Raw genomic sequence first — 26,972 nt, 5'->3', positions numbered from 1 at the left:
AATGGACGAATGGATAGACAAAATGTGATATATACATACAACGGAATATCATTCAGCCTTAAAAAGGAAATTCTGACACATGCTACAACATGGATGAACCTTGAGGACTTTATGCTAAGTGAAATAAGCAATCGCAAGACAAAAATTATAGGATTCCCCTAGAGTAGTCAAATTCATAGAGATGGAGAACAGAATCATGGTTTCCAGGGCCTGGGCAAGGGGGAAATGGGGAGTTATTGTTTACCGGGTAGAGTTTTAGTTTTGCAAGACGAAGGTCTGGGGATGGATGGTGGTGGCTGTTGCACAACAAATGAATATACTTATGCCACTAAACTTAATACTTAGAAATGATTAAAATGGTAAATTGTGTTGTGTATGTTTTACTACAAGAAAGTATAAAGAAACAGAAAAAATTATCCATGATGTCTGAGTGCAACTCTGTTGATAGGCTGGGACCACGTTGAAAGCTCCCTGCTTGGAGAAACTCCTGCTACCTGCCTTGCAGCAAGAATGGGAGGAAACCAGAACAGGAGACAGGCAGGGGTATGAGCAGGGGAGCTACCCCATCAGATGTGAATCCCTGATATGCGTGTCTATCAATATCCAGGCTGTGGCCTGCTAGCGGAGACTCTCAGGAAGGACAGAACCCACAGCACACAATCGTGGCGCCTCCGGGGACCCTTACCTTACCCTGACTCCATTTCCTGCTGCTGAAGGGTCACCGAGAAGAGGTTATCAGGTTTCTGCTTAAACCTCTGGGCTGCAGCCACTTCACTACACAGGGCGGCTCCTTCCGTTTTTAGAATCAGAGGTATCCAACCCACTTTTCTCATTTTACAGAGGGGGAAAAAAAGTTAAACCATAGACCTCCTTCTCAGATAGTTGATGTCTTCTTTAATTAAGGACTTTCTTTCCAAATAGTCTTTACAGTGAATGGCTGCATACTGGTAGCCCGTGGGATAAAGCTGACTGGGGACTGAATTTTATTTGGCACAGACGTTAAAAATCAGGATCGATCTTGTGGAACTGCAGGTTCTCTTGAATGTAAAGGTCTGAGGGCGCTAGGCCAGCATGTCCCCTCGGCCACAACCGGCTGCACTCTCTAGCTGACCAGCATGTCCCCTCGGCCACAACCGGCTGCACTCTCTAGCTGACCAGCATGTCCCCTCGGCCACAACCGGCTGCACTCTCTAGCTGACCAGCATGTCCCCTCGGCCACAACCGGCTGCACTCTCTAGCTGACCAGCATGTCCCCTCGGCCACAACCGGCTGCACTCTCTAGCTGACCAGCATGTCCCCTCGGCCACAACCGGCTGCACTCTCTAGCTGACCAGCATGTCCCCTCGGCCACAACCGGCTGCACTCTCTAGCTGACCGCAGCCCACTCCGCTCTATCCTCTCCGAGCAGGCTCTGCTCTGTAGTTCCGGTTTCCCCACTGGACTTGAAGCATTTAGGTTAACCCCTATCTTAAAGAAACTTTCAGGTCAAGAAATGCGCTTAAAGAGCGTCGGCTGGGGCAGGGCTTCGGAGGAGATTCATTCAACCGCGGGCCAGGCCGTGCCACCGACGGTGCTGGGGGCCTGAGCCCGGCCCTGCAGGCACCTGCGCGTGCCCGGCGACCTTCCATTCGGGGTCGATCGCTGCCCCCGCGCCAGGGCCCCCGCCCAGGCCAGCAGCGGCCTGGGGGTTCGGCTCCCCACTCGTCACGCTCTAGCTAGCGCCGCAGGCTGGCCTTGCGCGTCCGCGGGCCTCGGTGTCATCGTCGGCACCGTGCGCGGCGACACCTACCTCGCTGGGCTGCGGAGGCCCGAAAGGCTAGGCGCTGGGACAGTGCCCAGCACTCGGAGGGCGCCCTGTCGGGGGCGGTATCTCGCGGTGCCAACGAGCCTGCGGTGCAGCCACCTGAGAGAGGAGCCGGTGGGCGGCCCCCTCACCACGTGGCCTCTGCTGCCATGGAGACAGTTCGTGAGTGGCCGCGCCGCAGCGGCACGGAGGCCGGGGGTCCCGCAGCCGGAGCCGCTCTCAGCTGGAGCGCGCGCATGCGCGCAGACACCCAGGCCCAGGGAGGGTGGGCCGAGATGGGTCGAACCACTGAGCGAAGGGGGGGAGGAGCGTCGGAGGGACTGAAGGAGGATGGAGGGGGGAAGAAAATGCCAAAATAGGACTCCAACTTGACTTGACCCCTAGAGATCATGGCCGTGGAATCCATCGGGGGCCCTGGGGTTGACCCCGGCTCAGCGCCGAGGATGTCCGACTTCTCTCACCCGCCTCGGCCTATGTGGGTGGGTCCGGAAGGGAGGGCTGGTGGGAGTTGCGCAGGCGCAGTGAGGGCGGCAACATGGCGTCCAGGCCCAAGCGGCGTGCGGTGGGTAGTGGGGCTCCGCAGCTTTCAGGCGTCCCGGACCAGCGCGACGAGGAAGAAGAGGAAGATGAAATGGAGGATGAGGACGAAGACGATGGAGACAGTGACGAAGAAGAGGATGAAGACGACGAGAGCGTCGACGAGGTGAGAAGCACACGCGACCCCAGCTTTATATCTGGGGAAAAAACTTTCTGGCCGCCAGAACCGTGTGACTGAGCCGCTCGGAGCAGCGACCGCCGGCACCGGAGGGTCTGTAAGCAGAAACTGGAGATGATGCAGGTGCCTAGCTCGGGTTGCACTGGAGTCTTTGACACATTGCAGCCACGATATTTTTCAGAAGTCTACTCCGCCGGTTCGGCCCCTCCCACCGCTCCGGGAAGACCCACCGCAGCATTCTAAGTGGCTTTCTGTAGTTCTTCGGCTAAAGCCCCAAACCCGTACAGGGGCCTGCCGTTTATTCTCTGCCCCGTCTGCAGCCAGGTTCTTGTTTCCTGCCTCACTCGTAGCGGCCCTCTGTCCGTTTTGTCTAGAGTCCGATGCTGTTCCTCATCCTGCAGTGTTTTCCCGTCCTTGCTTAGATCTCAGCTAAGCTGTATCTTCTGCCTCCGGGCACCTGCCCCTGCCCCGCTCACCGAGTCCCGGTGATGGGTTCTCATTGAACAGGGTTCCTTTTTTCCAGAATATCTCCTACCATACTGCTTGGCATTCTAGGTACTTAGTATTTGTTGAATGAATAATTAGGACTGAATGACCCTTAAGAGCACTAAATGCCCAATAGGTACCTAAAACTTAATGGGTCCAAAGCAGGATTTGTAATTCATGCTCCAGCTCCTGATCTTTGCCATTTCTGTAAATGGTTCTCGTATTGGTCAAGTTGCTCAAACCCCAAACCCGGTAATTAACTTTAATTCCTCCCTTTTTGCATCCCACCTCCAGTCTATCAATAAATCCTGTTAGCTCTACCTTGGTACCTAGACACTTTTCATCACTGACTCTCCAACAATCTTACTCCACCTTCCATCATCGCTTGACTGGACTCTTGTAGTAACTTCAGTGGCTTGTTTTCTTCCGTTCTTGTTCCTGTACCATCTCTACGCCCACAGCCAGGGAGATCTTTTTATTTTTTATATGATAGTAGGAATGCTAAATACCATTCTTTGAAGTTCATGTATTTATGTTTTAGTAATCTCTAAGGCCATCGTGGGGCTCAAACTCACAATCAAGAGTCATATGCTCTTCCTACTGAGCCAGCCAAGCGCCCCCAGAGAGATCTTTTTAAAATGTAGGTCTGTTCTCTTTTCCCTGTTCAGAACATTCCACTGACTTTCCATTTCATTTATAAGAAAATCCGAAGACCTCGTGGTTGATGGACAGAAACCAGGTAGCTAGTGTGGCCACACAGAATAAGCAAGAAAGGCTGATGGGAAATCAAATCAGAGATAAAGAGGAGTCAGAAGGGCGCCGAGGTGGCTCAGTCGTTAAGCATCTGCCTTCAGCTCAGGTCATGATCCCAGGGTCCTGGGATCGAGCCCTGCATCAGGCTCCCTGCTCGGCGGGAGGCCTGCTTCTCCCTCTCCCACTCCCCCTGCTTGTGTTCCCTCTCTCGCTGTCTCTCTCTCTGTCAAATAAATAAATAAAATCTTTAAAAAAAAAAAAAAGATGAGTCAGAAGTGTGGAGTCAGGATTAGTGGAGTCAGGATTAGGGCTGAGACTGGCGTGGGTATGTGATAAGTCTTCTAGTGAACAGAGCGTTCCCTTAGAAATCAGCTCTTTGACCCTTAGAAATCAGCTCTTTGACCCCTTGCCTTGAATGTGGTCTCCCCTTTTTTCACTTAGAACTTTAATTGGCTGGTTTGTTAACTTTGGGTTATAGAAGTCAGTGCTTCTTGCATTGACATGGATAGTCTGTCACACTCCACTCCAGTGATTAAAAATTAGTGTGAGAATGGTCATTGACTGTAGTGTAAGAAAACAGGCACTTGCATATACTGTTGGTGGGAGTATAATTTGTTGCAGTGTCTTTGGAGGGCAATTTGACAATATCTATCAAAATTTAAAATGTATACATCCCCTGATACAGTAATTGGACTGGAAAGAATTTATTCTCTAGTCATAATAAAAATCATGCTGTTCTAGGCTCTGTGCACTTTGTATTAACTCTTTTAATATTCCTATCAACCCTTTGAAGTTAGGAGTTATCACCATTTAAGACAGAGGATACACAGCAAGTTAAGTGAAGACAGCCTGTGTAGTGCAGTCTATGTAGGGGAAAGAAGAAACAGCAAATAAATTTGGTTATGTGTCGGAAACTTCTTGAAAGATTAACTTACCTCTGAAGAGGAGGAGTTGGGGAGTGGGTAGTAAGACTTCCAGCTGTCATCTCTGTGCTCTCTTGTGGTGCTTCCCAGTGACATGTATTACTTGTTGTCTGTAGAAATCGTTAGGACTTTCAGGGCAGTTCCCTACACTTGGTGCATCTTGATTCCTTTATTTATTTGAAGGGGGTTTTAGTTTCTGAGATGTTCACTCATGCACAGCTCATTACTGTGATGAATAAATCCATGAGAATTGTATTTGAAATTCAAAACCTGTCTCAGATCTGCTCTGTATATAAGGAAGTGTGTGTGTGTGTGTGTGTGTGTGTGTGTGTGTGTGTGTGTGTGTGTGTGTGTGTGTGTTTTAAGCCTGATTTTTAAAAAACAGGGTGACTGGCTTTGAGGCAGTCAGCAGAGGTGATAGAAAGTGGATATGAGAACTTCAAGAAACAGGTCAGGGTACTGAAAAGATGGGAAGAAAAGCACTAGGCATGTTAAGTTCTTACAGCCATGTGGTTAGGACTCTTGCTTGTGCTTAACGGAGACCCTTGGAGGGGAGCTTCGGAGGAAGGGGAGTTTGTGAAAAGGATGCAAGGGTACCTAGGCCTCCAAGGACAGGAAGGGGCTGGGTCCCCGAGCCTGGATTGCTGTGGAGGTTTTTCTTCTCTGCTTTACTGCTCTTTGTTACATTCAAAATATTTGGTTATTTTTCTGTTTCTTCTCCGTATAGCTGAGAATAGAAAATACCAACAGCGTCCGAGATTTGTCGCTCAAAAGAGCAAGCAGGTGAGATGCCACATTTAGTCTTAATTCTAAATTCTTTCAGTTGGGAGTGAATGGCAGGGCTCTGTTTCCCGAAGACGGCTGTTTCCCCTGAAACCATGTGGCTGGGGAGTCCGTTCCCAGGGAAGGGGTCCTGGGCGTGTAGCCCATTTGGTACCTGCTGCAGTTGGCGGTGCCATCACAGTCATCGGGACAGAGGTCGGAGCTGATGTGGGAGAGACGTTATTAGGGTCAGGATGACAAGGCACAAGTAGGTGTGATTGTCCTCGCTGGCCTTCCTCAGCTGAGACCCAAATTCCAGAACCTGCTACACTTGGAAGTATGTGTGAATACACTATTTTCTCAGAGCCCCAAAATAAGTGTGTCACTTACCAAGGTATGATTTAGGACTGACCTTGGGTAGCGCTTATAAGCCTCTAAGATTTTGTTTTTGGTGTGAAGCAATCCTTTCATTTATTTATGGGACACTTAAGTGGCATCACAGGCTGGATTCTGTTACTGTTTTGCAGAGAGATCAAGGAGCCCAGGCGCACACAGCTTCATAGAATCTCATGTACACAGTCACCATTTTTCGTCCTGCCTGAGGGCCTTAGTATGTGCTGTTCTCTGTGCCAGGAACTCATCCTCACTCCCAGCTCAAGTGTCACTTCTCTAAGGGAAGACTGTCCTGACTTTCTTAACTATTTTTCAAGCTGTGTGGCACCGTGTACCTGTGTTTCTAGCATGTGTAGTTGAAACTTTACATTTATCTCCATGAATATTTCCTTAAAGTCTGTGTTCCCCCCTAAACTGTAAGCTCCCTGAGGGCAGGACCATTCATGTCTCCTTTTCTTACCTTTTCTTCGTGAGTGCCTGGCACCGTGCTTGGTATGTGGTGGTACTCAGTATTTGTCGAGTGAATGAAGTGTGGCCTCAGGTGCGTGGGCTGAATCCAGTGCTAGGCAGCCGGGGACTTCGGAAGTGATTTTGCTCTTTGCTCATCCTTACTGCAGTCAGGTAAGTAATTTCTTCTTTGTGGCTGCTGTGACTGTTTTATCCAGAGCAGACTTGCTCTACATTGAAACTAGATCAATCTGAGTTTTTTGTTCTTCTCAGGCTTTTGTGTCAAGTGAGGAGATGGCACGAAGGGGCTTTGTAACCTGTGCAGATGGCAGTCGTGGCCATATTTTTGCCTGTTTGAAGCCTGGACAGTTCTTTAGATAACATTTTCTTCGTGTCCTTTTTCTGGCATGTTCTGTAGATAGAGATAGAGGCAAAAAGAGTGGCAATAGAGGGAAAAGAAAAATCTGTAAAGTAGAAAATAATGCTTGAATTATCTTAGGAAGTTATGTGTGATGACCAGTTTTGTGTGTTATTTGATGTAGAAAAGACGTTAGGGTTTGAAGCCAACGGCCAAGAAAGGATTCTTGAGACGTCTTTGGTGCAAAAAGGTGGTTTTATTAAAGCACGGGGACAGGACCTGGGGGCTGAAAGATGCGCTGGGGTCATGAGGAGTGGCCATTATATACTTTCAAGTTGGGAGGGGGTTAGGGATAGCATAAGTCCCTAAGGAATTTTGGAAGCAAGGTTTCCAGGACCTTGAGGGGGCTAGCTATTGTTGGGAAAAAGTCGTTTATTACTGTTTAATAAAACCTGAGTCATGAGGCCCTTTAGATGTATATCGGTGGGTCATATGCTTGGGGGATGATTCCCAACATGTATCTTGGGGAGGGGGTGGAGATAAAGGAAGTTTCCTTTTTATATATTAAAAAAGTAGAATTACAGGATCCTGGGGGTTGGGCTAAGACTGTTCCCTTAGCGAAGTATTAACATCAAGGCAGTTGAGTCCCTAGAGGAATGTCACTGTGCCTGTTTCGAGGACTTATCAGTGGGCTGTAGATAGTAAGGAAATTTAATAATTTTTCTTCTGCCTTTCCTACGTCATTATTTACAGGAAGTGAATGTTGAATTTGAAGCTTACTCCATCTCTGATAAGGATTATGACGGAATTAAGAAGTTACTGCAGCAGGTATGGTCTTTTACCCCCTACACACAAATCTCTTCTAAGAAAATCCAGGCCATTCAACACAAGCTAGGTCAAATTTCATCCTTTTAGAATTCCCATTCTTATTCTCTCTACCCTGCAGAGAAGGAAGGATTGTTTCTCTTCTCTTCCAAGGCTAACTGATTAATATGTTAATAAACACCCTGTGTCCTAAAATACCTTCCTTTTCATGTGCTTATTATTTGACCTTATCTACTGTTTTTCTCTTACAGCCAAACTTTGTGGGGCAGAAGAATTCTTCCATAATAGTCCTGTCCCTTAGTGCACCAGCTGGTGCTACAAAGTCCATGCTTGTTGCTTCTACACCATCCCTACACCCACCACGACTCCCCATGTAAGGTGGCTTTGGTTTTACCCTTCATAGCCTCCAGTGTCCAGTCACCAAATTCTTTGGCCTTTTGTCCATCCTTCTCCTCCTCTCCCCCACACCTCCTTTATTACCACTGACTGCCTCTTCGATTTCAGTGCCTTTAGCTTTGATTCTCCTGGGCTTTTCCTTTGCTCCTGGGATTGCTCTTCTGAGTTGTTTTATTAAAAAATACGCTTTGATTTTCATTTAAAATAAGTTTTTTTTCTTCTCTTAGCTTTTCCTAAAGGCTCCTGTGAACACTGCAGAACTAACTGATCTCTTAATTCAACAGAACCATATTGGGAGCGTGATAAAGGTAAGCGGGACAGTTAGGTCTGTTCTGATTAAATTATTTTTTGGCCTGTTAAGATCCTCCTGATGTTTAGCTGGGGGGCCAGGAACTCAAACTGGAAAGAGGTGTTACTGGAGGAAGGGAGGCTGGTTAGAAAGCCATTCCAGTAATTTCCAAGATTACTGAATGCAGGAATCCCGGGATTGGCAATGGATAGCAAGAGAAGGGGGCTATTTGGAAGATACTTGGGAGATGAGATATGGTGGCGATTAGTGAGTGACTGGTCTGAGTGAGGGGACAGGAGTCAAGGGTGGCTCCCACGTGTCTGGCTCCAGCAACCAAGATTGCGAACATGGAGGAAGAGGAGGGCAGGAGGGAATGTGAGTGTGGGTGTGTACGTGTTGAGTTTGATTTGCTTGTGATACGTGCACGGGAGGTGTGAGCAGCGGCCGGAGACTTGGGCATTCTCAGCAGACGGACGGTTACCCAGGGAGGGTGGGGATGGCCACTGCTGATACCACTGTTACTGGGAGGAGTAAGTCAGTGGCAGAGCCTGCAAAGGAGTCACGGTGGGGCGGCGGTGACCTGGAAGGGAGGGGCATCAATCACTGGAGGGAGCTTTTGGAGGAGGCACAGCAGGAGGGTGAGTCCTGCCCCTGCCGCTCCTGATGGTGCTCTCGGTTTTGTGTAGCTGCCTAACGAACTGCCCACAGTTGGGTGTCCTAGAATAGCAGCGGTCATCTGTTTGGGTCATTTGGACAGAGCTCAGTGAGGACAACTCCTCTCTGCTCAGTGTCACATTAGGTAGAGAGAGTCAGCGGGGGGTGGGGGGGGGATTCACTTTGAAGATGGCTCACTCACGTGACCAGCAAGTTGGTGCTTGGCTGTACCTGGGGAGCCCAGCTGGGACTATGGGCCAGGGGCCTCCTCTCCTCCGCAGCGCGGGCCGCTCTACACAGCGGCTGGGTTCCAGCAGCAAGCAGCCCCAGAGAACCAGGCACAAGGGCACAGCTTTGTATTTCCGCTGTCCTCTTAATCAGACATGAAGGTCTGCACGGGTTGAAAGGGAGGGTGCACAGACCCCACCACTCGGAGGGAGGAGGGGCGAGGTCCTTTGTCAGAATGTGGGGCCAGAGCTGTGGTGGCCATCTGTGGAAAATAGAATCTGCCATGGTGACCTTGGTCCGTTTCCGCATCCATCTCTGGAAACGAGAGGATGGTCCTGGTCCCTGCTTTGCACGGTGATATGGCAGCAGCAGGAGCTGCTGAGCGCACGGTGCTTAGAGCCACGGCGTGTGGCGAGTGCTGGAGTGACGGCGCCCACGGCTGGTGTCTCCTCCTGTCCCAGCACGTGCCGTCTGCGTTGTGGTACAAAAGCAGCGGCCCTTCGGTCTGATGCTCATGCTCACCGCATCACCGCATCACCGCCTCACCGCCTCACCGCCTCACCGCCTCACCGCCTCACCGCCTCACCTTTAGCCATCTCCCTTTGTTGTCAAAGCTGACAGTCTTGAAAAAGTTGGCATTCGCAGCCGCTACCTCCTCTCCTCCTAAACCCCGATCTGGTTTTTCCCACCAGTATTCTACTGAGGTTCTGGAACTGTCGGATAGGGTCACCAGCATCCCCGTTACTAAAGCTCATGGCCCTAAATGTAAAGAAAGTGAAGGGAATAGCACCTCCAGTAGCTTCCTTTTACTAGAGCAATGGGAAAGGCGGGCCTCTTCACCAAACACGTGTCCAGCCGATTAGTGTCTGCGTAGGCGTGCTGACGACACCGACTCCATCTTGTTCGTGCTCGCGCCGTGACCTCCTGTGGGGCTCTGCTCTGGGCCCCCGGGAGGTTAACGCATGCCCTGACCCGAATTCAGGAAGGCTCGTTCTGATCTTCCATAAAGAGGCGCAGCGAAGGCCCGCCTTAGATAACTGCCCTGCGACCTCCCCCTCCCTGGCCCCCACCATGCCCCTGGCCCTGTGAGCTGTGGGGTGAGGTCTGGGCTGCATGGAGAACAGCTGCGTAGCCCCGGATCGTTTGTCCGCCTGATCTCTGTGTCAGTAACACAGCCTGAGTAAGACTCAGTGGTGTGGAGTGGCTTGCTTCCGTTTCCTGTCTTAGCTGCCTTCTCAGTGTGGAGGAGACGTGACTGACCCTCTTCCATCTTCTAACCATGTGCTAAGACCGTCCAACAAGAAACCGTCAGACTTTTATCCTTGCAAGAGCTTGCCATCGGCAGGGGGCTTCAACCTTCACCGGGATGATTACACTAATAACTCACAGTAACAGTTACGGCTTTTGGCTTCCACAGAGGTACTCGAGGTGTCCCAGCGACAGAGACTTCTGTCCCTAGAAGAGGGACTGCCCAGAACTTTCACCGGAGCCTCTGGGACTCTTGCAGAGACGGCAGATCCTAGGGCTGTGGAGGGCAGAGGGCAGGGGGAGGGCCATGAACTGCATGTGCGGTTGTGTAGAGAGAGATTCCGGGGTGAGGTGTTAGGTGCAGTTGCTTAGGACTTAGGTCCTAGGAATTGTGTTGAACTAGGAGGCCTGAGGGATGAGAGGAGGCGTGGGAGGGGGTGGTGAACGGGTCAAGCAGGCAGGTCTCTTGCTGGGGGCGGGGAGGGGGGCAGGTGGTCGTGGATGAGGCTGATGGGATTGTGACCCCGGCCCCATGGAGAGGCCGCTGCCGTGTGGTGTTGCCTCGATGACTGCTGACCGGTCGAGGTGGACCGGGGCGCGTGCTCCAGGGGATGCTAACTGCTTGTGAGCCCGGTGACCATTTGGGGGATTTCTTTCTTTCTTCCCTTTCTTCCCTCCCTTCCCCTCCCCTTCCCCTCCCCTTCCCCCCTCCCTCCTCCTCCACCCCCTCCCCCTTCCTTATATTTTTGGAAAGTAAGCTCTCTGCCCAGCTGAACTCACAGCCATGAGATCAAGAGTCGCATGCTCCTGTGGCTGAGCCAGCCAGCTGCCCCAGTTTGGGGAATTGCTTAGGATTCGACACTGAGAGTTCCTTTTCCTTCCCTGGGCCCTCTGTCCGTGCTGCATGTGTTTCCCTACAGTAGGTGGGAGACCTGTGAGGTGCAGGACTTCGGTCTCCTGTTGATCTTGAGGGACCAGGGCTGGCGGACGTGTTCTCTTCTTTGCCTCCCCGTCCGCTCACGAGCAGGTGTGCCCAGCTCGCACGGGTGTGCTTGTGTCCTGAGCTACTGCCCCTGCCTGTTAGCGCCGCCTCTTGATTCGTGGTGCTTGAAACGGCTCTCGTTTTGGCACATAGTTTTATTTCCTCGGCCAGCCCAGCCTTCCTCGTTCCCACAAGAGGAAACTGGTGGTCTCTCCCAGCCTGGCTCAGCGGAGATGCTGGTCTTAAAGCCTGGCAGCCGCTGTGCCCGAGCCCCCCCGCCAGTGGCGCAGCCGGCTGAGATCAGGAGCGCCCCTGCTCCTCAGCCGGACCCCGGGAGCCGCGGTGCTGCTGTGGGTGGCAGAGCTCGGTCATTCCCTTCCCACAGAAGAGTGTCAGCGACACACATGGGACAGTTGTGGGTCCCTGCGGTCCTCGGTGCTGGGGGTGCTGTGGGAGTGCGCCCGGCGGAGGGAGGTGTGGAGGGAGCATGAGGCCTGGGGGGGGCGCTGTCAGTAGAGTCGTCAGGTTCACGTTGGAGTCCAGCATGTCATTCTTCTCCATTACTAAATCATTTCCTTTCTTGCCCTTTTTTTCTCTCCTGCTCGTGTGGTAGGAGTAAGTGTGCTCAAGCATCGTTCGCCCTCCCCAGCGCTCGGGACTGGCCCGCACTGCAGAGGCGAGTGGGTGGAGGGGACCCGCAGAGGAGGAGCAGGGCTGGCTGCCGCCAGATCGCTTAGAAGACAGACAGGTGGTTGATTTCAAGAGGTTTTATCTGGTCTGGATTTGTAATATATTGAGAACCTAGCATAAAGAAAATTTGGAGCAGGAAGCAGTCCTCCGCAACGTATAAAGGGGGAGCAGAACCAAGGGAGGTGACCTGATAGGGGCAAGGCCCACGGTCCTCAGTGTGCGATGCTTCCCTGCGGTGTCGGCAGCCACGGAAAGTGTGTGTCTGAAAACTGAAACGTGCGTTGGCATTCCACTTCCTCCCAACCAAACATCAATTTTAATTCTTTTTCTTTTTAAAATAGCAAACGGATGTTTCAGAAGACAGCGATGACGATGTGGATGAAGATGAGATTTTTGGGTTCATAAGTCTTTTAAATTTAACTGAAAGAAAGGTTGGTTTCACTGGGTGGCATCTGAGCTCCTGTTTCATTTAATGCATGATGACTTTTTATATCAGACGATGAGATTAACAATAAGGATATGTGCTTTTGTGAAATCTTACTGTAATCTTTTTTTTTTTTTACGATTTTATTTATTTATTTGGGAGAGGGAAAGCACAGAGGGAGAAGCAGGCTTCCTGCTGAGCAGGGAGCCCAGTGTGGGGCTTGATCCCAGGACCTGAGCCGAAGGCAGGCGCTTAACGCCTCTGCCACCCAGGCGCCCCATGACTCGCTGAGTTTTAATAGAAAAGGAAAACCAGCTGTTTACCCTCCTCAGAATAAGATGCCGGTCAGACTTCATCTTCAGGTTTTACGTGAACTCTCCAGTTACTGCCACCTGTCTTTACAAGATGGACCGGGAGTGCTGTTCTGGTGTGTGAGTGTTGGTGTAACGCTGTCACCACTGCTCGTGGGGCCGTAAATAACCAGGTGTAGATACCTTGAGAAACGCTTAAGCTGTCAACACTGAGGACAGGTGGGATTTTAAAGGCGGTGGCAGGAGACTGCCCTCACTGTGAGGTTAGAAGGTGGTAGAAAGCACTTTGTTTTCTGCTCCAGGTGTGGCCTGTACTGAACAGCAAGCCTTTCTTCGCTTCCTAGGGTACCCAGTGTGCTGAGCAGATTAAAGAGCTGATCCTGAGCTCCTGTGAGAAGAGCTGTGGAAAGAGCTTGGTAGAGCAGCTGGACACACATCTGAACGACACCTCCAAGCCTGTGGGCTTTCTCCTCAGCGAGAGGTTCATCAACATCCCTCCTCAGATCGCGCTGCCCATGCATCAGCAGCTCCAGTAAGAGCCTGGGCCACGTGCCCCTGCACAGTAGTTGTCCGGGGCGGGCCCAGCGGTCGGCTGCAGTGGGAAGCGCGCCGCCCGCCCTCTCGGCAGCCTTGCGGCTCGAGCGAGTGGAGGACCCTCCTGCCAGAGGCGTGTCCCTTCTTAACAGTGGGCTTCTTAATGGCTTGTGGTGGTAGTCTGAATAGTCTTACAAGGTGTCCAGGGTAGAAACACAGATGAGTTCATACAGGCTTTTTACCCCCTACTGGACTAAAGTTTTCATCCTCTTCCCAAATTTCTGTGACATGGATAAAATGCTGAACAGTTACTCCAGTAACAAACTGGGTACACTTCCTCAATTCCACTGGGATGTTTTGTAACTAGGAAGCCGCAGTCCTGATCCTGTGTCTCTGGCTTCTTGGGGTTTGCTCTTGTTTTTTTTTATTTCTTTGTTTTAAAACGACCCTGAGATCATGACCTGAGCTGAAACCAAGAAGTGGAAGCTCAACTGACTGAGCCACCCAGGTGCCCCTGTTGTACTTTCTTAATGCAGGGGTTTTAGGTTTACAACATTTTAATTGTTCAGAAGAGCTAAGGATTGGCATTGCTGTGCTCTGAGGGAGAGCGGATGGAAATCGACTGGCCCGTGCGGTACGGGCGCTCTTGCTCTGGGGGCGCGGTGCCTGGGTTTGCCCACTGGTCGCTGGTGGGGGTGTGAGGACAGGCTGAGCCTTCAGGTTTCCCGTTTAACAGGTTCATTGCTTTTTAGTTTTACTCTCATCCCCGCGCTCCCCTGATGCCCAGCTGCCATTCATTGGACTTCTGCATGTTCTTTGTTTAGCCTTTCTTTCTGATCAGCTGGAGCTCATTTTTATTTGGTTTCACAGGAGGGTGATGCGCTTTCTCCTGGTCCTCTGTTAAAGAAAGCTGAAGTCTTTACATCTTTGATTAGCCAGATACATAGGGACATGCGCAGTTTTTGGAAGGCTATGTTGCCACTCCGTGGACTATTCTAGAATCTAGAGGAATCTGTCCTGCCATGCCATTTCTGCAGTGTCAGGACTGTAGTCATAGTGCCGGACTCTAGTGCTTGGAGACCAGTTGTCAGATGCTCTAATGGCATTGGTTGTGGCTGTTAAATTTTTTTTTTTTTAAGATTTTATTTATTTGAGAGAGAATGAGAGAGAGAGAGAGCACATGAAGGGGGGAGGGTCAGAGAGAGCAGCAGACTCCCCCCTGAGCAGGGAGCCCGATGCGGGACTTGATCCCGGAACTCCAGGATCATGACCTGAGCCGAAGGCAGTCGCTTAACCAACTGAGCCACCCAGGAGCCCCCACATTTGTTTTTGAAAAACCAGATTCTTACCTGTTTTAAACTTCTGCAGAAGCAGAGCAGTGATGTTAACTGAATTTGAGACTCCTGTTATTTGCTGTGTATCCACAGCTCAGCATCTGAGGGATTCCTCCTCCTGCTTACTATAAAACACTGCTATAGTCCATTACAAGTGCTGTTGCCTACGTAAGGAGAACTCACGGCTTAGAAGTGTCCAGATCTGATGTCTGTCCATCAAGCCCGTGTCAGAGACGACAGAACCCCCTGCAGAGGCCTCACGGGTTTCCCCTGTGTTCTGGTTTGTTGGATTTCACCCGGTTCAGCAGGCAGACCTTCTCTGTGTTATGCTTTGCAGGAAAGAACTAGCTGAGGCACACGAAACTAACAAGCCATGTGGGAAGTGTTACTTCTACCTTTTGATTAGCAAGACATTTGTGGAAGCTGGAAAAAACAATTCCAAAAAGAAAGGGAACAACCAAAAGGAGGAGGAATTAATGTTTGCAAATGCGGAGGAAGAATTTTTCTATGAGGTAAGACTGTCCTGTTCTTATCTATTTGTTTGAATGTAAACAAGGATTTTCTTGACAATAGGCAGGATTGACTGCTCTCCTGTTTATGGCAAAATCCTCTGAGGATGGCGGCTCTTTCTCCATATTGCCAGCGGCTGGAGGCTAATGCGGTGCCCGCACCTAGTACATTCGCAGCGGGTTCGTCACCAGCCCCCCAGCCCCCAGGGTGGAGCCTGGGGAGGAGAAAAGCCATGAACGTTGAATGGTGATCAGGCACTCAATATGCTTACTAGAAGATCTGTAATTCTAGAACCACTCCACGGGGTAGGCGTTAGTCCTGGTTTGCCGATGGGGACGTTGAGTCTGAGGGAGATTAGATCCATTATCTGAGGTCATGCAGGTGGTTGATGTGAAAGCTCGGGCAGGCCCTGCTCCCCAGTGATGGCTTACATGCTTCTCTGTGCCCTTGGTCCTGGATGTCCTCCCACTTTTGGGATTTCTAGCACTTTCTTGCAGAAAGGTGGCTTATGCCATGACAGACAACTAGACACCAGAGAATACGCTTTCTCACCCTGACCTCTTCTCAAAAATGTTAAGTAAATCTGAGGGGTAACTTACTTTCCTAGATTAGAGGATGTCTGTTACTACCTTTTTAAGATTTTATTTATTAGAGAGAGAGAGCAAGCACAAGCAGGGGGAGCTGCAGTGGGAAAGGGAGAGGCAGAGAGGGAGAGGCAGGCTGCCCACTGAGCAGGGAGTCAGACATGGGCTCACACCCTGAAGTCAGATGCCACCCAGGCGCCCCCATCTGTCACTACTTTTAAAAAGCCTTCGACTAAATACTAAAGTACCACAGATTCAGCTCTGCCCTTGTTTTTCAGGAAGTAAATAGTGAAAATTAAATTTTTTTTGCCTGAGCACCTTAGGCAGATAGTTTCAGGGAAGGCTGGATGGGTATTTTAAGATGGCCTGGTTACCGTTTTCACACGGCATGATTCCAAGGGAGCAGCCAGGACAAAGGAAAGACCAGTGTTTGAAGACCATGCTTCTCATTAATTGTCAAATGTTACAAGTGTTTGTTTCACTTTTCTGTTGCAAGATTGAGAATCCAATGAGAATGAATATGAATGAGTATGAATGACTTCAGAATTATAAACGCTTATAAATGGTGTAGCATTATGTCACTTAGCTGCTGTTCACCTCTTGGGACTGGGACACTGCTCTCCATGCTTCTCCTGTAGGTTAGAAATCTGTTTGGTAAGCATTTTGTAACTTGGGCCTGAATATCCCATTTGAGCTTATTTTAGTCCGTGTTTTGCTTCTGTTCTCTGTCATTCTCAAACACGTCAAACAGTATTCCTGGCTGCCACGTAAATAAGTTTTGCCTTTAGGTTGTCTGAATTTTTAACTTACGATTATATATTTGGTTCAGAAGGCAATCCTGAAGTTCAACTACTCAGTGCAGGAAGAGAGCGACACTCGTCTGGGAGGCAGGTGGTCCTTTGATGATGTCCCGATGAAGCCCTTGCGAACCGTGATGTTGATTCCAGGTGACAGGATGAACGAAATCATGGATAAACTCAAAGAACATCTTTCTGTCTGACCCATTTCCCATGGACAGTAGTGGGGTGGTTTTGTGTATATAAAATTACCAGAAAACAGCTCAGATTTACTGAAAAACTCGTGACTTTATTCAGAGGAAGGTCCTCTACAAAAAAGTAGGGCTCTGTCACCTATGTGTGTGACCCATTTACAAAATAGCTTTTTAAAAAAATTTGGTCAAATTATGAATGGTTGATTAAAAGCTTTTCCAATAAGAAGGAAAACGTGGAGTCGTAATTTAAAGAACTCAATAAAAACTTCTATTTTTTTATTTTTAAATAATATACAAAGTGTTATTTTTTTCAAGACTCTCGTGTGGGGTGTGTTCTTGTTCAAGTTAAATGTCTGCACCTCAGTGGGGCTGCGCTCAGGCCGGCGGGGTGGGGGGTACTTATTGCACATCTCGCTTCCTGTAAAGATTCTGGAGAGTTACTGGATGGTGCATCTCTGCTCAGTAGGCTCAGGGCACTTCTCACACATTTTCTGTTCCTTTTTCATTGTTGATAGAGGTGAAAGGTGATCCATTACTTGATGGAGAATATCCTTACTTTCGCTAGGAGGCAGGTTACTGAAATAGTATGGTGGCACCAGCTGCATAAATCTGTTTGTTGAAAACAAAAAGGTGAGATTTTTTTCTTTTTTAGGGAGAGATACCAAACATTACATGTGGGAACTTCCCACCCCGGGAGAATCTAGTTGTAGACCTGGTATTTAATTTGAACTCTTCCGTCTCTATCTGCCTTTGCAGAATAAATACTTCCTGCGGTTTTCATGGAGTCAATCCAATTGCATTTCTAGAATAAGTTGGCTTCTCTAGTGTTACGCCACACAGTGGCTGATGCCCAGCACAACATGGGAAAGATCAGATCAGGTGTTCCAGAGAACTCTGGGTGGGTAAGAGAGGGGGTGTCTTGGCCTCTTTGTCTTACTAATGCCACTCCCCATCCAGCTACTGGTTAGTTTTGGTTCCTGCCTTGAACATCACTGTCCAGGTAGGAGTGTACGTGGACCCACATCTGCAATGGCCCCCAAAGACTGCTCTTCGTTCTCACTACTGCCCCCTGCAGTTCACTCTCGTAGCCACTGGAGTCATCTTTAAAAGTCTATACGGAGAGATGTTACTCCAGCTTAAAACTCTCCAATTCTTTCGTACTGCGCTTAGGATGAATTCCAGACCCCCATTCGGCTCATAAGGCCTACACCTCTGGTACCCGCCTGCCTCCCCGCTCCCTGCCCACTGGCCCTAGCCTTGGGGCACGTCTGTTCTCAGAGGGCCTTCCTCAAGGTCTGCACCTGCAAACACTTTCTCTCTACAGCTTTTTGTGCCTTTTAAGAGGCAGTATGCTGTTAAATATTTCCACACTTTTTTTTTTAAGTAATCTTTACACCCAGCATGGGGCTCGAACTCCTGATGCCGAGATTAAGCATCGGAGGCTCCACTGACTGAGGCGGCCAGGAGCCCCTTTGCGTGGTATATGATTTACGCTGTGATCCCAAAGAGAGGAACATTTAGGTCAGAGAGACCATGAGTAGGTACGCTCGTATAAATTAAATTGGTGTTGGCGTAACCTAACTGAGAATGTAATAAAAGCCAAACTTGTCATTTACTCAAGTATGAGTTGGAAAGAACTCCCTTTTTTCTATTAAACTTACAGTTGAGGAGAGATTTCTGAGGTAATCCTGATGTAGTTGTTCTCAGATATGCTGAACTTGTGGAAGAGAACCCACTCCGGCATCTTCCTGGTGATGGCGTAACCGGACAGGGGATGCAGCTGAGCAACCTGCTTATGTGTCAGCATTAAGTAGTTCCCGGATCCGTCCACGTCCCGCGCGATCTACAAGGCAGAGTTTTTAAGAAAAAAGATTTTGTGTTAATATGGAGATCAATAGACAAAAATGTTTTGTTTAAAAAATTCCAAAGTACTTTGTTCAAAATAATAAAAATTACACATTTGCCACCCATGTTTCCTATTTTCAGATCTAGAAAATAAGCCAAAAACAGGTTTTGCCCAAAACTTTGAGACAGTGATGATGACATTACTAACTTCAGTAATTTCAGGGCAGTGGGTGGAAAGCATAGCTACGGAGGTTAATGTTTGGGTCGTGAAAGCCAGCGTGGTACCTGCCACACTATGGGCAATATACTCAGATGTCAGGTGCTTTATGCCGGATGTTTTAGCTCAATTAAAACAGTAACACTGTGATGTAGGAACCTTACTTTCTGTACATGATGAGGAAATTCATGTTAAAATGTCATTTTTTCCTCTTTTAAGACCACTTTAGAGTGTGAGTGGAAATACCACAATTTCTCTGACCGTGACATGAAGAACATGCTTCCTTCCCCAATGTGCTTTAATTTAGGGGAGCTGCATTAGGCAGCCTTCATTTGGGGGATGAAAAATGGACATTACCTTTATTTCTTGGGTGTTAGTATCATCGGCTAAATGTGAGCTAATTCACAAACCGATGAGATGAGGGACTGTATCTGATGCTCAGCCAAAGAGTGTGTTTTCCTAACTTTCCCTCTGTGATGAAAAAGGCCTTTTGTCCTTTTGGACAAAGTGAACATACTCTGGCTTAGCCCTTCAATTCCCTTGGAAGTACATTTAAATACTAAACCTTGGGGCCCTTGGTTGGCTCAGTCGTTAACCGTCTGTCTTCGGCTCAGGTCATGATCCCAGGGTCCTGTCATGATCCCAGAATCCTGGGACCGAGCCTCATGCTGGGCTCCCTGCTCGGCAGGAAGCCTGCTGCTCTCTCTCCCACTCCCACTCCCCCGCTTGTGTTCCCTCTCTGTGTCTGTCTCTGTCAAATAAATAAAATCTTTACAAATACATACATACATACTATATCTTTAGTAACACAGAAGGTTTTCAGTTTTATTTAAAGTTAACACCAATAAAAGAATCCTCCTAGGTGAGAACTTCCTGACAGACCGTCCCGAACACGTGACATTCTGGAAAGACCAAAGTGAAGGCTGCCATCCCCATTCTCACCTGCATGAAGTAACCGGACAGGAGAGCCTTCTTTATGTTCAGAGCGTTTTCCTTTGAGCCAAAAGCAGGTTCTGCACAGGGGAGCTCGATTCGCTTGACAATTTCTAAGAGTTCAGCTCGGATAACGTCTGCCATCCTGAGAGCACAGCAGTTGAGGAAGTAATCATGACACCACTTTTCAACACAGTCTGGGAAGGAAAGAAGAAGAAATGATTTGCCATAAGCGGTAAGAGCCCCGGCCTGGAAGGAGGTGTGATCTCTGTGTCCTCTGCCCGCCTCGCCTCAACAGGAGGTCACGTGAGCGGGTGGGAGGGAGGCTGCAGGGACATGGGCTGGCTGGCAGGACCTGCACTGGCCGTGGGGGTTCTGGAAGCCCACTGAACTGTGGGAGCAGCATGTTCTAGTGCCGACCAGTGTAGCCCCCTTCATCGGCAGCTCTGAAGGGGGACAGAGGAGGGTGTCTCTGACCGTTTGTCTCGTGTAAGAACAGTGAGGATGTACCCGGCCCCAGCAGTTATTCAAACTAGGAGGGGCAGGTCTACGGTAGAAGTTCCCCTGAGCCATGAAAATATCTCAACATGTTTATAAGAAAAGGATTACTACTAGGCTGATTTGGGAATTCTGTTAAGCTCACCTACCCGCTCTAGCTGCAAATTTTATATTAAAATTCAGTCATCTGGTTCAGTTTGAAGTTAATGCTTTCTTGCTACCCGTAGTCACTTAGGATGGACCTGGAGTTCTGCCTTGTGCTGGGACTGCACCTGGCCTTGGCACAGCAGGGAGGAGACCCCGGCTGACCCTGTCCTGTGCCCTCAGGCCGCCTCAGCAACAACAGCATGTACTTGGGCAAACAATGGCACCCACCGTCCTTGCTCTCAAAAGATGCCACCAAGCTCCCCCTATCCTTGCTGGCTCCACTGACTTTATCTTCTCAGCTCTGAAAAATTAACTCCCCACTCCCTATAGCTGTACTGCCATTCAAACTGCCATGTCATCTTTTTCAGCTCACTTTTCATCCTGTCCACCAGAGCAAAGGAGGTAAAAGATGCTTCATGGAAAACAAAGGTTCCCTTGCTGGAAGGGAGCCCCTCACTGGCTGCCTTTGGAGGCCCCAGCCCGCGCCCGCTGCTCTGCCCTGCCTGCCCCTCAGGATCCTCTTCCTGTCTTTAAGGGAAGAGAGTGTTCTAGCTCCCTTTTCGTCGGGTCCCCCTCGGGGAAGTTCACACGCTCACCGTCGGGCTCACTGTGGGCTAGCACCAGGACTTCTGCCTCAGCTTTTCCACGTGCCCTCCCCTCCCCTCCCCTCGGCCAAGTTCCAGTCCAGTTCTCTCCAGCCCCCCTCAGCACACCCACCGACTCCTTCCTAGTATCTGAGGCCCGGGGTGGTTGGTTTGGTTTGGTTCTGAATGTCTCTATTCTCTCTCCGCCTAGGAGTGAATGTGGATGTTAGGGAAAGCACAAAGCACAGCTCTGACCCCAGGGCACTTGGAGATGGCACTTCCTTTCTTCCCCCGACCCTGGAGGGTGGGAGCTGTGCCGTGCAAGTCTCTGTGGCCCCATGTCATCCATGCCGACGTAGCTCCCTGAGGGCTGGCCGGGCGGAGTGCTGGGGTTCCAACTCTCGGCAGCGAGCGCAGCCGGACCCTCAAGCGCCAGCCCCTCGGGTGACCAACAGGGCTAGAGAAGGGTGAACAACAACTCGGCTTTCTTTGGGGAAGGAAAGGTGGAAATTAGATGCTCTGAATCACAAGCGTTCACTTACTTTCACTGGCAGAGTTCAGAGCTATGTCTTGGTAGGCCTTGTAAATGTTGATGAGGGTAAAGTGATCTCCTTCGGGATGTAAAAACGTCTTCCAACAAGTCAAGGCAGCCTCCTCAGCTCCATGTGGCAGATTCGAGAAGCAGTTGGGAGCTTTAAGATGCAAAAGGTCACAAGGTCAGCGAGACTGGAGACCTGTGACCTGAGCACAACACGCAGAGGGAAGGGCTCACTGCTGTGCATCTAGAACCGCTCCTATTTCTCTGAATAAATGTTATTCTTGCTTACTTAGAAATCAGAGATTTAGGGTGTTACCATCATGTTTTTGTCCCTGTTTGTTTGCCTCTGTCAGGTACAGTGAGTCCCCGGCTGGTACCATAGTCAGAGCAGGGGGGCCCCTGGGGACTGGAGCTACTCAGGCCCAGCCACAGCCTTGGCCTGGGCTGCCAGTAAAAGAAATCATTAAAACACAGAAAGCAAGAAGAATGGAGGAGGTAGGAAATAAAAACAGAAACACATAACTCTTTGGGGAAGAACACTTCTAGTGACACATTTTTCTTTCAATGTCTGAGTAATTCACTGGATTTTGATTTTTTTCATATTAAGATAATTTGTGGGGCGCCTGGGTGGCTCAGCTGTTAAGCATCTGCCTTCGTCTCAGGTCATGATCCCAGGGTTCTGGGATCGAGCCCCGCATCGGGCTCCCTGCTCAGCGGGAAGCCTGCTTCTCCCTCTCCCACTCCCCCAGCTCTCTCTCTCTTTCTCTGTCAAATAAATAAATAAAATCTTTTAAAAAAAAAAAAGATAATTCGTCTAACTTTCTACCTTTTAAATCTATTAAAGTACTTAATTATCACTTCAAAGGGTTAAATGAATTGGTCAAAGTCTCTCTTAGGTTCTTAAAATATTTCAAACGGATCTCACTTAAATCTAGACCTGGGACAGACTGACAGCACAAAGGAGCTGTGCTCCCAGAGGAGTACCTGTCACCATGGCCGCGATCGTCAGCATCTCCTCCACACAGTCAAATTCACAGGATGCTAGGATAGACTTTGAGAGCTGTGGGTCAAGAGGAAACTCCGACATGATGATCCCAAACTCCGAGAGATTCCCATCATTGTCCAGTGCGGCCAGGTAATCCAAGTCTTCCAGAGCCTGCATCAGACTTTCTGGGGCTAGCAGAGAAAAAAATCATCACCCATCTCCTAGAACCAAGATGGGGTGACACGTCCTGGGCCTCCCCTCACATGAAACAACCAAACAGTGGGCAAGACATGTGAAATGACAGTTTGCAAGACAAAAAACATCAGGCAGTGAAGGACAGTGATTCCTGAGAGGGGGACGCTAATGAGGTGAGCGCCATGACTGCCCAGTGTAAGGCCTTGAAAGAGTTTCCCGGCTGCAGTGCCGGAAGTGGACCCAGGTGGAGCCTGCTGGAGTTATGAAGATGGTGCGGAGGGTCCAAGGAGGCTAAGGTGGCCAGAGCTTGCAGGTGGGACTACCTGATGGGAGAGAGCCATACAGAGACAGGACTTGGAAGATCCACGAAAGGTCTCCTCGATTCGTCAGCGGAGCACGCGGAAGAAACTATGTCGGGTCACAGAACCATCCAGAGGATTAGAGGGACAGTGCCGGGTGCTGACACGGGATCTAGGATACTGCCCACTTCTACCCACTGGGCTGGGAAATTGCACAGTTATGGGGCCCGGGGTAGGAGAAGCAGAAGGGAAGAATCCCCGCCCCCCACCCCTGATGGGCACTCTACAGTGCCAGCTAACAGAGCGTAAAACCAGGACCTGAAAGGATCATCCTGCAACCCAGGATAAAGGTCAAAAGTATTTATAGGAACACAAAATATCCAGTATGCAACACAGCAAAATGTACAATGTCTAGCATCCAATAAAAAATTACGTAGAGACATGAAGAGCAGGAAAATACAGTCCCATAATAAAGAGAAAAATTAATCAACTGAAACTGACCCAGAACCTGCAGAGATGACAGAAATAGTAGGCAAGGATGTTTAAGAGTTACTTGCCGGTGCAAATAAGGGCAGAAGGCTAATTTTCTCCAGATCTGTATTTCTTAAGTTTATAGAACATCAGTAATGGTGTGGTGTTTATCATATATGCTTAATCCCCACCAAAAAAGATAATCCATTTGTTCAAGCAAGGTACTCTCCTTGCCCTTGCAGAGGAAGAGGAGATCAGTAAGTATGTGTGTGTTTCATCTGCTGGGCAGGTGGTACAGCAATAAAGGCCACACGAAGAAGCACACCACACAGTATTAAGCTGCTGTCGTGTTCTACCCCACTGAAGGGTTTCCGAGCACCTCCAGATCACTTTCATGTGTCTCAACTCTCGCAGGTGCACTGTGAGCAGGAGATGAATATGATGGGGACCCAAGCAGCAAGTTCTCCTACTTGCATCTGGGAGTTCAATGTAACAAATAGTAAAAATTTTATTTGCTGTTCAAACACTGACCGCTAAGCTACTTATCAAAATTTCAGGCCAACTGTGTAACTCAAAGGCCAGTCACCAGCTCAGATTTGCTACAATCCCCTCGTTGCTAACAAGATGCCATGAAAACAACAGGAGAAACCACTGCTGTGGATGGAGATATGGCTCGCTGAGGGTGACGTGCAGTTCGTCAAGTCTCTAGTCCTTTCGCTGCAGAAGAGCAGAGCAGGTAACAGGCCTGATCTCAACCTGAGACGCATCAGTCGCAAGCAGATCAGTTCTGGAAAAGCAGGTGTCAGGGCTGCCAGAGGCTCTAAGAAGTAGCCCCCTGCGAACCTGCCTGGACTCCAGACGCCCGCTGAACGACCTGGAGCACAGCTTTAATCCCCAACTGGGAGACAAGAACTTTAACTCCCCTACTGCTTTCGAATTCTCTCACTGAGATTGAACACTGAGCAGCGCAGGGCTCCCAGGAGATTCCTGTCCTTCCCCGCCTTCTGCCCCCCCAGTCCCGCCTGGGTGCTGGCATGGAGCACCGGTGCGCTCCTCGTTCCTTCTTGGACATCCCTGGGCAACGAGGAGACCTTGAGAAGCCACGGTCCCGGGAAGGAGACAGATGGGCTATTTAGAAAAAAAAAGTCCGAGAGTTCTCTCAGTGAGCCATGAAATGAAGGAACAGCTGACCTGCTGGCGAAGGTGCGAGACGCAGTCGTAGAAACACGCATCTCAGATTAAACACAGCAGGAGCGGGTTGCGAGCACAAACTTAATTACTGAAAACTGTTTAGAAACCAGTTTCTATAAATCAGCAAAGCTGCTGCGTTATAACTTACAGGATCTTTGGCAATTGTCCCTGTAAGCATCTGGCTCCGCAGCTGGGCTCTGTCCCCAGAGGGCACCTACTCCTCGTTTTTATGCCCTGCAGCTCAGTTGGCTGCACACAGGATTACGAAATAACTTCCTAATTCTGCTCCCGTCCTAACACCAGAAAAGAAGAGGATGTTCTTGGGGTTTTATTATATCAGAAGGAACGAGTTAATGAATGTCGATTACACAGGTGAAAGAACAATAATAAATAACTGAACAGGATTTGCTAATATTACGGCCACACTTTAAGACATCTCCCCAGTGTGGCTCATAAAACGGTCTCAGCTAAACAGCAGAAGGGTGCAGACGAGGCTCTTCACAGCCGCGTCGTTTCAGTGCGGGCCGTGGGAAACTGTGCTAACAGATGTCGCCCCGGAGCAGAACCGGGCAGGGGGTGTCTCTTGGTCAGCAGTCGCCACGGCTGATTCCTCTCTTTCCCAAGACCCCTTAACCTACTCTCTAACCAATAAGGATACAGGATTAAGGTCTGATTGGCGTCACTACAGTTGGAAAGGATCTGAGAGATAGGGGGCCTCCACTGGTCACCGAGAGAGACGCGTTTTCAGCGCCATGCCCACGGCAAGGTGACTCCTTACGGGTAGGAGCAGACCCTTTTGTCCCCAGCCCTGCCGCGGACGGGGTTCTCGGGCCGCAGCACAAGGCAGGGGCGGCCCGGGCCCTCTGAGCTTACCCGTGCCGTGCCCTGGAAGGACACCCTCGCAGACCAGAGAGCCTCCGGCACCTCCCGTCACTCCCGCCCGGCCCAGGCCTAGGAAAGGACTAAGGGGAAGAAGGGAGTGGAGTCCATCTCCAGGGGCTGCCTTGCTGGCTGTTGGTTAGTGGACTTATTTCCTTCTAAGGATAACACTCAACTCATTCACTCACTTCCTCTCAAGCCACATGTGAGTGTCTTGTGATCTTGGCATCTGCAAGGCCCCAGGGGCAGGGACACACGTGGGCGGATGGGCCCCAACCTTGGCCCTCCTGGAGCTGGAGGTCTTAGGAGGGAGACCCACATATAAACCAACGACCAATTTCCAGTGTCCGGAGATGCAATTTTACCCGACTGGCCTCTTCTCAAGGAAGTGCACCCCCACTCCTAGAGAAGCACGATTTTGTGGCACGTGACCACCTCCCAGACTACCGCTAACCCCCAGACACGGCTGCCTGGGTCAGGGTGGGCCCTGCTCAACCCGACCCAGTGACGCTCTAACTGGGCGGGGGGGGGGGTTCAGGGTCTGGATCAAGAGAAGCTGAGGGGTTTCCAGGGGCTGACTTGGAGAACACAGCTGAGATTCTGCCACAAGGACTGACGAGAGAGAGCAAAGGAGAAGAACCAAGAGACCCAGAGATGAGACACCGTGTGCCAAGGTTGTTCAAGTCTCTGTTTTCTTAAGTGTTCCTGAGGCTCGACTTCCTTCTCACCCTGGATTTCACAGGACACGCCAATGTCCTTATGATCCTTATGGCTAGTGTGAACCGCATTGCTGGCACCGTGTCCGGAGGAATTCTAACTAATACACCACATCATAATAATTCAAGGCCGCTGGAGCTTCGAAAAGGTAGGGGCCAAGCTGGCCTATGGAAGGACCAAGAACGGCCGCCCTCAAAGCTCTCACCGTGTGCCAGGTACTTGCATTCATCACACACACACGGAGAAAGACAACAGAGAGAAATAAAGTCACAGCTTGAGAGGACTAAAGTAAAAAGGAAGTTTCTGGTCCCAACTGGTTTTAGGACTGGGACTTGGGCATCGTGCACGGTGCACAGTGCACAGAGGGGAGACACTGAGGAATCAGGAGATGGCTCTGGGCTGACGGTGTAGACTCTAAACTCTTGGGACTTCTAGGAAACTGGTTTAAGAGTTTGGCTCTGAAGAGGCCAGGATGGACAGGCTTCTGTTTCCCCAAATTTCAAAGGACATGCTCATAAAGCCTGGCAATTGCCTAACCTCGCCCCCTACACACTACACACAGCACTTCGGCATAAATCATCTCCTGTGCGCCTCTAGGAGCCCCTGACATGAGAGGGCACACACCGTAGCCTCATGCCACAGATGAGGAAAAGCTAAGTGACGTGCCAGAGACACAGGCCTCAGCAGCCTGTCTCCGCGGCTGCACGACGGGGACGGGGGCCCGGGCCTTTGCACCTGCTGTGTGTCTTCTGGCTCCAAGCCGGACGCTCTGCTGTGAGCAGCCTGGGGCTGCCTCCGAACGCCTGCAGCTCCGTATCTGCTTCTCACACGG

The 26,972-nt window shown here is 49.9% G+C and overlaps 3 protein-coding genes across 13 annotated transcripts in view; 1 reads left to right on the top strand and 2 right to left on the bottom strand.

Moving 5' to 3' along the window:
- The window catches only part of UROS (uroporphyrinogen III synthase), a 30,990-nt gene extending 28,940 nt beyond the window's left edge, over positions 1-2,050 (bottom strand). For all 9 annotated transcript variants that reach the window (XM_078076984.1, XM_078076987.1, XM_078076988.1 and 6 more), the window contains exon 1: positions 1,790-2,050. The gene's annotated coding sequence lies outside the window, so the exon portion shown is untranslated. The remainder of the gene's footprint in view (positions 1-1,789) is intronic.
- Positions 2,051-2,315: 265 nt separating this feature from the next.
- On the top strand, positions 2,316-16,873 carry BCCIP (BRCA2 and CDKN1A interacting protein). The gene is made up of 7 exons (XM_078076983.1): positions 2,316-2,507; positions 7,395-7,469; positions 8,090-8,170; positions 12,295-12,384; positions 13,033-13,220; positions 14,894-15,068; positions 16,480-16,873. The coding sequence occupies exons 1-7, from the start codon at positions 2,340-2,342 to the stop codon at positions 16,648-16,650; spliced, it is 948 nt and encodes a 315-aa protein (XP_077933109.1). The 5' UTR covers positions 2,316-2,339; the 3' UTR covers positions 16,651-16,873.
- Positions 16,716-26,972, bottom strand: part of DHX32 (DEAH-box helicase 32 (putative)) — a 51,822-nt gene continuing 41,565 nt past the window's right edge. For all 3 annotated transcript variants that reach the window (XM_036113633.2, XM_036113632.2, XM_078076982.1), the window contains 5 exons: positions 22,388-22,579; positions 21,408-21,557; positions 19,646-19,833; positions 18,303-18,484; positions 16,716-17,250 (listed from right to left, as the gene is read on the bottom strand). In XM_036113633.2, coding sequence (XP_035969526.1) covers positions 17,079-17,250; positions 18,303-18,484; positions 19,646-19,833; positions 21,408-21,557; positions 22,388-22,579 — 884 coding nt within the window. In that variant the 3' untranslated portion in view covers positions 16,716-17,078. The remainder of the gene's footprint in view (positions 17,251-18,302; positions 18,485-19,645; positions 19,834-21,407; positions 21,558-22,387; positions 22,580-26,972) is intronic.

The sequence above is a fragment of the Halichoerus grypus genome, chromosome 7 (assembly GCF_964656455.1).
Source record: "Halichoerus grypus chromosome 7, mHalGry1.hap1.1, whole genome shotgun sequence".
NCBI classification, from domain to species: domain Eukaryota; kingdom Metazoa; phylum Chordata; class Mammalia; order Carnivora; family Phocidae; genus Halichoerus; species Halichoerus grypus.
This window is presented reverse-complemented; position numbering and strand designations above follow the sequence as displayed.